The following is a 13,055-nucleotide window of genomic DNA, read 5'->3' on the forward strand; positions in this document are numbered from 1 at the left end:
CTCTCAACTTTCTCTTCACAATATCCCACAGATTCTCTATGGGGTTCAGGTCAGGAGAGTTGGCAGGCCAATTGAGCACAGTAATACCATGGTCAGTAAAACATTTACCAGTGGTTTTGGCACTGTGAACAGGTGCCAGGTCGTGCTGAAAAATGAAATCTTCATTTCCATAAAGCTTTTCAGCAGATGGAAGCATGAACCCACTTTTGAACCAGAAACAGCGGCAGAAGCGCCTGACCTGGGCTACAGAGAAGCAGCACTGGACTGTTGCTCAGTGGTCCAAAGTACTTTTTCGGATGAAAGCAACTTTTACATGTTATTCGGAAATCAAGGTGCCAGAGTCTGGAGGAAGACTGGGGAGAGGGAAATGCCAAAATGCCTGAAGTCCAGTGTCAAGAACCCACAGTCAGTGATGGTCTGGGGTGCCATGTCAGCTGCTGGTGTTGGGCCACTGTGTTTTATCAAGGGCAGGGTCAATGCAGCTAGCTATCAGGAGATTTTGGAGCACTTCATGCTTCCATCTGCTGAAAAGCTTTGTGGAGATGTAGATTTCATTTTCCAGCACGACCTGGCACCTGCTCACAGTGCCAAAACCACTGGTAAATGGTTTACTGACCATGGTATTACTGTGCTCAATTGGCCTGCCAACTCTCCTGACCTGAACCCCATAGAGAATCTGTGGGATATTGTGAAGAGAAAGTTGAGAGACGCAAGACCCAACACTCTGGATGAGCTTAAGGCCGCTATCGAAGCATCCTGGGCCTCCATAACACCTGAGCAGTGCCACAGGCTGATTGCCTCCATGCCACGCCGCATTGAAGCAGTCATTTCTGCAAAAGGATTCCCGACTTTGAGTGCATAACTGAACATAATTATTTGAAGATTGACTTTTTTTGTTTTAAAAACATTTTTCTTTTATTGGTCGGATGAAATATGCTAATTTTTTGAGATAGGAATTTTGGGTTTTCATGAGCTGTATGCCAAAATCATCAATATTAAAACAATAAAAGGCTTGAACTACTTCAGTTGTGTGTATTTGAATCTAAAATATATGAAAGTCTAATGTTTATCAGTACAGTACAGAAAATAATGAACTTTATCACAATATACTAATTTTTTGAGAAGATCCTGTAATCCAGCAAACCTGGAGTACTTTGTTTTTCTAGTATCTGCTACTAGTTACATATCAGAACACATATCAGAACAGGTTGCTGAATTGCTAGTCAGTGTCTCTTTAATAAATGCAAATTGGCCTAGTTTTATTCTTTAAACCAAGGGTCATTGTTGGTTTGAGCACATGGGTAGAACTGCGCAACTACAATTTGTTTATTTTATTTTTCAGCAATCCTCAATACATTCTGATATGACCCAAGCAAAAGTTGCAGACATTTGCCACATAATAGCAGTCAGGTTTAAGTATGATAGAGTACATATTATGTTGCTAACTATCCCATCATCTGTATAGAGCTAATATTTTCACTGTGTTGTGTGCTAGTTTGAGTGCTAGTTTCTTCCTATGAACAGACTTCTAGGTAAATCGGCATCTGGTGAAACTAGCTGTGTGTGTTGGAGACAGTATAAAGATGATGATGTACTCAGGTGGAATAGATGTACTCTGTAAGTGATGTGTACTGTTTCAGCACTAAACAAATACAGGAAACAGAAGAACATAAATAATTATTTAGCCATCTGTCCGGAGCACTGTTTTAACTTTTCTGCTCATCTAAGGAGAGAAGGCAAATGAGTTAATTTATTTATCTAAGGGCCCGTTTCCACTTGAGCGGTGCAAAATCGTTGCGGTAACGAATTCGCATGCGTTTGTATGCAAATTTTACTGCGAATTCGCATACGATTTCGCATATGTTTGTATGTATGCTAATTTAACCATGTCAGTGCCTGTGTGCGTTTACATTGGTTTTATGCAAAATCATATGCAAATTTGCGGTAAAATTTGCATACCGCAACCGCATGCGAATTTCCTATTAAATACATTGTATGTGATTCGCCTAGTGGTGTGTGGCAAGCGAATTCTGATGGCTCTGCAGTGCAGATTTTTCCTGCACACAAAACCGCAAAGAAATCCTGACAAGTGAAAACAGCCATATCCACATGTATTGGCTATGGAAATTTCCCACATGCGAATTCGCGATAGTGAAAGCGATCTTAGCGATCTCCGCAGAACTTACATTGCAGACAATGATTCTCCATTTTATTAATGTGCGTACCCCCATTGCCAGTCACAATGTATCACGCTTGGCACACATACATTTATTAACTGTACATGCATGTCATTGATTTCCAAACATTCAATTTTGCTTTGAAATACGTTAAAATAACTGAAGTACAAAAGAAATACATGTTCGACACTCAGTAAAATGGGGGTGGAAGCTCGCACCTGCGTTCCAGGCAACACACACACTTCACCCCAGCATGTACGATGGTGATGGGAATCAGCAGAGGGACGTGCATCTGGTTATAAATGTAGAAAACATGGTTGCACATCCTAGTACATCAAGTCAGCCCAGGCACTGTCTGTTTAACTGCTTTATTCTTGTCTAAGGGCTCGTTTCCACTAGTGCGGTGCGAATCGCCGGGATTCCACCGCTGACGAAATCGCATGCGGATGGGATTCTGCGTGCGTTTTTTGCCGCGATTTCGCATGCGATTTCGCATAGGCAGGGTATATGCGAATTTAACCATGTCACTGCCTGGGTAAATTTAGATTACTTTTGGTGCGAATTCGCATGCGAAATCGCAGCAAAAAACGCATGTGCGATTTCCCCTATTAAATACATTGTAATATATACAAACTGCGCCTGCCCGTTATGGCTATCTAGAAAGGATAAAAACGTGGTGACAAGAAATGATCGGCCCACATATGCAATATTGAGAATAATTGTGACCCAACACACGAGTATGCGCTATCAAAAGGAGTCCAGCAATAGACAATATAGAATGATGTATGTCAGCGATCCTCTCCTTCAAACTCTTTGATGTATAAAAAACAAACACACTGCACATAGTGCATTACTGCCAGTCAATTGGTCCCAGACCATGTGAAGCCCTTGTAAAAACACCCGGGGTGACAAGAGGTGCCTCCGTGCCAAACACAGTGAATAATGCCAAACTGCTCACCAGATGGTTCCCACCTCAGATAACAGGTGGATCTAGCGTTTTGGTGTATAAACCAGGCGAACAGCTCTCCAGTAAATCTCAGAAGCCTTAATCCAGATTATGCTTGTAAAACACAAATATAAAAACTCTCATAGCGTAACAAATAAAATCAGTACACTTCAGCCTGCGCCTATAGAGCGCACTTACGTAGCAAAGTGATTTTCAGGCGTATCGGGCTCAAGGGCCCAGTGGTGACACTCCTCTCCGGGTGGAATCGGCGTCCCGTAGTTCCACCTCGGCGTGTCCGCTCACGATTTCCGTATAGTCAATGCGGCCGGCTAGCACTTCCGCATCCCGTGACATCAGACGCACCTGGCTCCGCCCTACGCGTTTCGTCCGTGCGGACTCATCAGGGGCTGGAGGCACCACTTGTCACCCCGGGTGTTTTTACAAGGGCTTCACATGGTCTGGGACCAATTGACTGGCAGTAATGCACTATGTGCAGTGTGTTTGTTTTTTATAGATCAAAAAGTTTGAAGAAGAGGAGTGCTGACATACATCATTCTATTAAATACATTGCCTGCGAATCGCCTGCATTCCACACGCAGGCGAATTCTGCAGGCTCTACCGTGCAGAAAAATCCTGCACAGAAAAACGCACCAAAAAACTGACAAGTGGAAACAGGGCCATCTACTTGTATTGGTTATGCGAATCCGCATGCAGACAACGCATGCGGATTCGCTCTAGTGGAAACGGGCCCTTAAAGCGGTATCGTCACCATAAAAATCAAATTTCAACAGCAACTGGTCTGAGTGTATTAAGTGATAAAGATGCTAATCATGCATTCAAAATTTTTTTCTGCTGTTATGATTTGGAGTTATCACATACTTAAGGAGCACTGGCCCTTTAGTAGTCGTGCCAAAGAATTGCATGCTGGGGGTTCTTTTTATCTATAATCTATTCCTCCTCTTCCCTTTATTTCCCTGACAGCTGCTTATCTGAAACACGATCCCCTACTCACTTGTGTTTACAAGCAAGGCTGAGGCGACTCAGCGATTGGAGGAGACAAGAAAAAAAGTAAAGGGCAGAAATGACATCACGAGTTAGTCTTAACTGTGGGCAAAAGATATGGCCCCACCAGGAACAGAATTCTCGTCATTTACTATATAACATTCACTGAAATCAAAACGTGGACAGTATAATACATGTGTTATGTAAGTAGATCAAGTATTTATCTACTTATATATGTGTTTTTTTCTCTGGCATAGTATGGCTGATCCTACTGCTTTAAAGAAGAACTCCAGTGAAAATAATGTAATAAAAAAGTGCTTCATTTTTATAATAATTATGTATAAATGATTTAGTCAGTGTTTGCCCATTGTAAAATCTTTTAAATCCCTGATTTACGTTCTGACATTTATTACATGGTGACATTTTTACTGTTGGCAGGTGATGTAACTGCTGCATGTTTTTTTGGCAGTTGGAAACAGCTATTTTCCACAATGCAGCAAGGTTCACAGACAGGAAACTGCCAGGAGTACGTACTCAGAGTTTCTTGTTGGAGGGGTTTCACCACAATATCAGTCATACAGCGCCCCCTGATGGTCTGTTTGTGAAAAGGAATAGATTTCTCATGTAAAAGGGGGTATCAGCTACTGATTGGGATAAAGTTCAATTCTTGGTCAGAGTTTCTCTTTAAAGGGAACCAGAGAGGAACGGGGGGTGAAAAAAGGAAAAGATTTCATACATACCTGGGGCTTCTTCCAGCCCCATAAGCCTGAATCGCTCCCACGCCACCATCCTCAGCTTCCTGGATCCGCCGGTACCGGGCCCATCACTTCCGGCGGACGCGGCCAATTGTTCGCATCACAGGGGCTCCCTCCATACACGTACGCATGCGGCTGCGCAGTAGGCAGCCACATGCGTATCTGTATGGAGAGAGCACCCTGTGATGCGGAGAATTGGCCGCATCCGCCGGCCGACTCGCCGACTCGCGGCAATGACGGGACCCGGTGGCGGCAGATCCAGGCAGCGGAGGACGGCGGGTTGGGAGCGATCCGTGCGTATGGGGCTGGAGGAAGCCCCAGGTATGTATGTGTCATCCTCTCTGGTTCCCTTTAAGCCACATTTATGGAACAAACAGTTTTATGTTCAACATATACATGAATCATCAAACCTGAAGTTGAAGATTGTGCTGAGGTGTGTAAGGGTCGGGTGACCAGGGGACGATCGCGCCGCAGTCATGTGACATTGACATGACCATAGTGCCAGTGAACAAATGAATTGACAACTCTGCAGACTTATTCATGCATTTCATACCATATTTTAGCAAAAGTGGAGTAGCGATTGAAATACCAGGAATTCTGCTCAATGTGAGGTGAGGTGAGACTAAAGACTTTTCTTGAGTGTTAAAGAGCCTTTAATGCCCAGTGATTCAACAGGAGATACTGGTGGTGACGTAGAAGAGGAATGCCTTGCAATTACACTTGTCCTTTTTCTTACATGTTTTGGAGTGTCGGTGAGGGCTCCCTAGACATTTTAACAAGTACTTGGAATGTTTCTTTAATGTGTTGTGCTGTTCTTGGCCAAGCAAATCCATGCCATAGCTGCATGCAGCAAAGTAAAGCCACACATACTGTAAATGCAGCATAGAGCATGGCAGCTGGGAACAGAGAAGGTCCATACCTGATAAAGTGAGCGGATGCTGGGCTGGAAGACCATGTTGGTGTTGAGCAGGAAGGATCGGATCAGAGGCTGTGGGAAAGCTGCCAGCTGTGTAACAATCCCAATCAGCAACAAGTTCACATGTAAAGAGTTCTCCATCATATTCTCTAACTTCGACAAAACAACACTGATGAAGGGCCCTGAGGGGGAACATTGTCAGATATAAATAACTGATATGCAGATCAAAGAACACGCATGAAGAGAAATGTAACACGTTTCAACATATTAGTATGACTAAGGACTCATTCACACTACACAATGCATGCAAGAAGGAGATTTTGTGCATGTGTTCCTGAGGCACAGCATGCACGTCGCAATGCGTTATAACATGGATGCCAATAGCCTTGACACAATAGCACCTGATAGGAAATCCTGTGTGATAAAATGTGCCACGTTAAATTGCAATGCCCAGGAACGCACAACTGTACTGTGAGTGGCAATTTGGGAGTCTATGGACTTTTATGTTACCATGCATGCTTCAATTACCACCTGTATGCCGACGACACCCAGATATATCTCCACACCCCAGACCTCTCCTCCTCTACCATGGACAAAGTCTCTGCCTGCCTCACATCCATTTCCTCCTGGATGGCTGCCAGGTACCTGAAGCTTAATTTGGACAAGACTGAGCTTCTAATATTCCCACCCCGCACAGCTGCACCCCTCCCAGATCTGCACGTCACTATTGAAAATACTATAATCCACCCTACCTCCCAAGCCCGCTGTCTAGGTGTTACTCTGGACTCTGAACTTTCCTTTACCGCCCACATCCAAGGTATTGCCAGATCCTGCAACTTCCACCTCCGCAACATCTTTAAGATCCGCTCCTACCTGTCCCCTGACACCACTAAACTCCTTATCCACGCCCTTGTCATCTCCCGCCTAGACTACTGCAATTCTCTTTTATCTGGCCTCCCCTCCAACCGTACTGACCCACTTAAATTGGTAATGAATGCGGCAGCCAGACTGATACATTCTTCTTACCGCAGCGCCTCTACAACTCCGCTCTGTAAAGCACTACACTGGCTCCCCATCAGCTTTAGGATCAATTTCAAAATCCTGTGCTTTGCCTACAAATCAGTGCACAAGACCTGCCCAACCTACATCTCTGATCTGGTCCACAGGCACATACCAGCCCGCCCCCTCCGATCCTCCAATGACCTGCGCCTAGTCGCACCACGCATAACTCAGTCACACGCACGATTGCAGGACTTCACCAGGGCCGCCCCTACTCTCTGGAACTCTCTCCCACCAGCCATCAGACTCGCCCCCACCTTTAATTCCTTCAAACAAGCTCTCAAGACTCACCTCTTCACGCTCGCATACCCCCCTACACCAGCACCATCATATGTTCTGTTAGACCCCCTCTCAAAAGACGCACCTATTGTCTCCACCCCACCCTTTAGATTGTAAGCCTCCGGCAGGGCCCTCCTCCCTAACGTATCCAGCTTGATTATGCAATCTTACTCGCAACCACCCCTCTTGTAGACTCGAACAGTCTCTATTTTGACCTATGATACTGTATTGTTATCAAATCATTTGCATGATCTTGTTTTGTTGTGAGTTTCCGTATGTTCTACCTGTATGTTAACCCATTTATCTATTGTGCAGCGCTGCGTAAAATGTTGGTGCTTTATAAATACAATAAATAATAATAATAATAATGCATATCGCACACATTGTTGCGGTGCGCCGTGCATGCTGGCTTTGTATTGATGTCTATGTTCAGTCTCTATTGCAGTTCACACTTATTATAAGGCATGCATTATGCAACGGCCCACTGTGAATCCAACCTAAAAACTCAAGAGACAGAGTTAATTGAATACGGGCCATAGTGTAAATGAGGCTACATACCTTTAGGATAAAATATTACTGTATATAATTATAGACACTGTTATGTGAATGCTGCTAAGTGAAATGATAGTTTAATCGTCATGATAATGTAATTACTTGGAGAACTATGATTTTGAAAGACAACTGATTAATTTTTATACTGGATTTTGTCATTGCCAGTAATAAAGATATGTTTTGCAATATAACGTGACAAGCTATTTCCACAGTTTACAGAAAATAGGTCAGAAATCATAAATAAATAAATAAATAATAATAATGTAATTCAAAGCACCAACATAGAGATTAGTACAAAAAGCTTTATTAATGTCAGTAAACAGAATCATAAAACCAATTAAAATCATGCCATGGTCCAAAATGACGTTTGAGAGTGCTGTCAATAGTACGGTACCTATACTGCCAGCCACACAGCTAAAGGCTTACATGCAACCCCACACAGACCAATTTAATGCATGCCCAGGTAATACAAATAGCAGCAAAAAAATAGATCCACTCAGAAACAATATAGTTCCTCCAGGTTTCAATGTATTGCAGTAGCGCAGATGAAAGATAGCAGCAAATCTCACCAGTATAATTCTCAGCAAGAAGTTCTACAATTCAATGGCATAAGTCTGCTGACGGCATAAGGATATGCAGAACTGCAATATGCAATATGCATCTCACCAGTGCCATGTGCAGGTAATCACCAAAGTATCACCAGTGAATACTGTAGTTGGTCATCATGCCGTCTGCCCACTCCCATGGTAATCCTGAGGTTAACAAAAACCTTACTATTTTATGGGATTCTAACTAAACTTAAAGTTTAGAATCCATTGTACGGTAAGCAAACCTATTGTTTGTCCCACATCAAAATACATAACTATAAAAACACAAGCCAGTCTCCTACAGCACAGTTTCCCAGATTAGAACTGACTTTGTGCTGAATAACTAGCCATTGTATTCTTACTTTGGCACCTGTGGGAGAAGACAAATCCTAGAGTGATTTTAAAATGGCAGTGCAGAGGAGAGAAATCTAGTACAAACAAACCCCATTAATCACTTTTCCAGGCTCTCTCCCTGCAACTGATAATGTTTAATATTCTATATATCATGGGTGGAACCTATATATAAGTTTCACCCTATGGCTGCTTTCACAGTGGGATGTTAGAGGTGCACGTTAGAGCAGCCTGTAACGCAGCCCAACTCACAGTAATGAAAAATCAATGGGCTGTTCACAGTGCCCACGTTGCGTTACAGTGAAACGCTGGGCGTTCAATGAAAGTGCAGCATGCTGTGCGTTATACTGGTTTTAGCCGCATTAAACTGTTTGCACATGCTCAGTAAGGGGAGAGTCCGCTATTGTTCCTAGCCACATGGCTAATTAATATTCACTGCACTGTAGTGTTGTCCAGATCATGAACAATTCGGATCTTTGATCCGGATCTTTTTTGTGAGTCGAATCATCTGGATCATCACAATGAACGATTCGGTTCACAGTGGATGTCTGGAAGAAACAGGAACTGTAGCTTCTGTGCACAAGCACAATCTTCCTGCTGCATCTCTCCCTTCCCCATTAGCACCCTCAATGTGCCCTCATTCTCCTGCACTTCTCACTCTGCTGCACCCCTGCTTCCCTAGTAAAATGATTCAAAGATTCGGTTCAAAGGTCCAGATCTTTTCAATGATCCGATTCGAATCATCCGAATCATTGAAAAGATCCTGACTTCCCAGGATAGAACGTAAACGGCGCACCAAGAGCCGCATAACGCGGCTCAATCTGACGTCCAACTTCAACACCACCATGCGTTGCGTTATGGGCACGTTATGCGACCTTAATGTCCCCTACAACGCAACGTCTTGGTGTGAATGAGGCCTAAATATTTGAGGTACGCATAAATATCTTATGATAGACAAAACATTCACCTTAATAAACTTCTGTATACTTCACAGAATTGCAAGTTCTTTCTCAGATATGATGTATTTTATTAAAAATCAATCAATTATCCCTTCAGAAAACAGTAAGACCTCTAGGTCTGCTGCTGGACCTATCTGTAGGTATGGAGATTTTCATTGCCATGCATTGAATGTCACCCATTTGCTTGCAAGAGGCAGCACACTGGACGGAGGTGGTACCATTCTGGCAGGTGTAAACCGAGTCTAAATGTTATGCACACTGGACGGAGGCAGTACCTTTCTGGCAGATGTGAACCAAGTCTTAGTAATATGCACACTGGATGGAGGCAGTATCATCCCTATAGATGTGACCCGAGTCTTAGCTTTATGCATCTTTCTTGCTTAGATGATTACACTAATAATGTATCACTGATATACATAGCTTGTTTTCATCTAGCTCTAATTAAGCAGTGTACCCCAGTCTAAGATGCAATAAATAAACACAGCCAGTGCAGCACAATGTCTCAGGTGTGTACTCAGCAGCATGTATTTTGTGTACTTAGTATACATGTGACCGTGACCCCCATGAAAACTGGAGAGGTTACAGGCACCTGCATACTAACTACACGCTAGAGAGACTGTGCACTGGCTGTGTTTATATATTGGCTCTAGGACTGGGACATATTATTTCATTACAGCTGGAAAAAAAGTGGTAAATGTATAACTATGTAGTACTTTTTTCATCTCAGCAAACATATGCATAAAGGCGTACTGTACCTATGAGGGACTCATGCAGGTTCCATTTGATCAGTATGCTTTTTTGCATTATTGATTTATCATATAGGGCTTATCATCTGTTTACAGATGTTTCATCAGATTTTATTTTTAATAAGGTGTTATTTCAGACATTCTGAGTAGCATGTTACATTATTTCTATTAATTTGTCTTATAAGGTTCCAACCGATCATCCTTTCATTTTGTCTTTTTTATATAATTATGCTTTTAAGCTGCAAAAGAGTGTTCTTGAGAAATAGGATTAAACTGCGCGTAGTGGGCCCAAGACCTGAAATTTTATTTTAAAGACACATAAATGGGTAACCTTACAAGTAATATAGGTGTTAGCTGGCATTTTTATACATTTGCTTAAATGGATGACGGAAGATGGACATAAACCCACATTTCAGCTCTGTTTATCAGCCTGGTAACATAAAGTGTTATTGCCATACATAAGGTCACCTGAAATGATCATTAATGATCATTCTGATCAATCATCTACCCAGCAGCCTGAGACACTCATGTATTTTGGCTTAGCTGAACTGCTTGTTCTGTCCTGTGTAGGTGTATGCGGAAAAAAAAATGCGCCATGAAAACTGGGCACCCAGGAATGTCCGATAGTAGAAATTACAATGGTAAAATATTGATACAGTAAATGTTACTGAGATTTGACTGCAACTAAACCTAACCGATTCTGACACAGAACCCTTAACAATGATTAACCTTAACTGACCCTCTAACGATGCCTAACCCTTAACCCCCCCACACACACGCCTAACCTTAACCCCACACACCTAACCTTAAAAACAAACCTCCCCAACACACCTAACCTTAAAAACGCATACATGTCAGTTTGTCGCCTGGTCATCGCAGGATGAAGTGGTAATAGCAATTTGGAGGGAGAAATAATTCGGGAACCCCGAACTAAGGCTACAGGGGCCGCGCACCATAGCATTGTGGCTATAGCAGCGTGCAATTCAGCAGTGCCTCACACAACACACACATGCCTAACCTAAACACACACACCCCTAACCCCCTCCCCCCTACGGATAACATTATCTCCTCCACTTCCTCCACTGCAAACCAGCCACAGAAAAGGCAATTATTGGCACAGCCATAGGCGCCCATTCACATGTCGCTGTTACTAAGAAATTTCCTAGTTATGCTGGCATTTGAATCTGCACCTATGGGCTCTCCGGTTCCCAAATTTTATGCTTCTCTATGTAGAGTGGAGGCTGGGGGCAAACAATAGACTTCCCACTGCTAGCTACAAGAATGCGATCATCTGACAGAATTAAAATCGTTGAATGCTATTTGCCTGAAAATATGTCAGGTGCAAAACTTGCCATTACAGGCATCGGACTTCTGCGAAACAGTAACAAACCAATATTGGCCAAATAATGACTGTACCGCCCTTTACCAACTCATTACATTATATACTGTATGGCATTTTCTAGAAAAAGGGGGATGACATTCCCATCCAGCTGAAAACATTGGGTAGCACTATTCTTTTCTTCTTCCAGTGCTCATAAATAAGTCTACTCAGCATAATACTTGGCAACTTTGCAATGAATAAAAATCCTTTCATTTCTAAATTTAGTGTTCTGCTTATTAAGCCAGTTCCTAATATTATTTTAATATGTATATTCAATGTTCATTTTTCAACATGAATTTATTTTTTTTGTAAAACCTTCAGTAAGAGATTTTTAATGCAGCTACATTTCCAGATACAATGGCCTCAATTCACTAAGATCATGCTGGAGATAATAAGGCAAGAGAAAACTTACCTCCACATAGTGAGAGAGTTATCTTATCTCTACATTCCTTACGTTACCTCTTCTGTAGTTAATTTACCTCCTCTGTAGTTATTTTCACACGCAGTTAATGAACAGCCTGTCTTTAACTCTGGAGTTATTTTAAGGATTAAAGACTTAACTTAAAGACAGAAGAGTTAACTTTAGGTTTGCCTGAGGTAAAATGTTTCCTGAATACTACATGCCTTATCACCATGGTAACAACTTTAGAAGAGTTATTAAAGACAGGAGATAAGCTTAGTGAATTGAGGCCATTGTGTGTGAGTTGTAATGTACATTTACCAGAATTACATGATCCGTAACAATGCAAAGATGTGAACAGACCCATAGAATTGTACAGGCAGTGAGATGGCACTCAGAATTATTCTGCAGCGCAATTGATGCAGAGCGTGTAAAATTGGCCATGACATCCCGCAGGCAGAGCTAAGTTACTTAATAAGTGTAACTCAGTGGCAGTGGACCCGAGTTTCCTCCCAAAACACAGGCAAGTTGACCTTACTAAAGGTAATTAGACAACATTCCCCAAACACATAAGAAAGAAGTGTTTTCCCATGATGTGGTGAAACAGGAAACTTGAACCATAGATGTGCAGACGATGAATTTGCAGAAGCTTCTTTTATGTCAATGTGGACCCAAATTTCTGAAGAATGCCATGAAGCCAGCCAGACAGTTTGGAAGTCAAAATGAGGTCAGATTCAGTACTAGCAATATGAAATACAGCAAATATTACCTCAAACATTAAATGTTTCCCCCACTGGGAGCTGAGAGGGTTGGGCACCACCAGAGGGGGTTAAAGTGAACCTCTGGACTAAAAATCTACTTAGCAGCACTGAAAAGGCTTGGTGTTTCTTTAACAGTTTCACGGCATCAGAACTTTGTTTTTCTTACCAAAGCATCATTTTTAGC

General features: G+C 42.4%; 1 protein-coding gene across 4 annotated transcripts in view; it reads right to left on the reverse strand.

The window, feature by feature from the left end:
• The window catches only part of LOC137570407 (FHF complex subunit HOOK-interacting protein 1A-like), a 411,883-nt gene that overhangs the window by 35,378 nt on the left and 363,450 nt on the right, over positions 1 to 13,055 (reverse strand). For all 4 annotated transcript variants that reach the window (XM_068279087.1, XM_068279101.1, XM_068279085.1 and 1 more), the window contains one exon: positions 5,800 to 5,978. In XM_068279087.1, the coding sequence (XP_068135188.1) occupies positions 5,800 to 5,978 (179 nt within the window). The remainder of the gene's footprint in view (positions 1 to 5,799; positions 5,979 to 13,055) is intronic.

The sequence above is a fragment of the Hyperolius riggenbachi genome, chromosome 1, assembly GCF_040937935.1.
Source record: "Hyperolius riggenbachi isolate aHypRig1 chromosome 1, aHypRig1.pri, whole genome shotgun sequence".
Classification (NCBI taxonomy): domain Eukaryota; kingdom Metazoa; phylum Chordata; class Amphibia; order Anura; family Hyperoliidae; genus Hyperolius; species Hyperolius riggenbachi.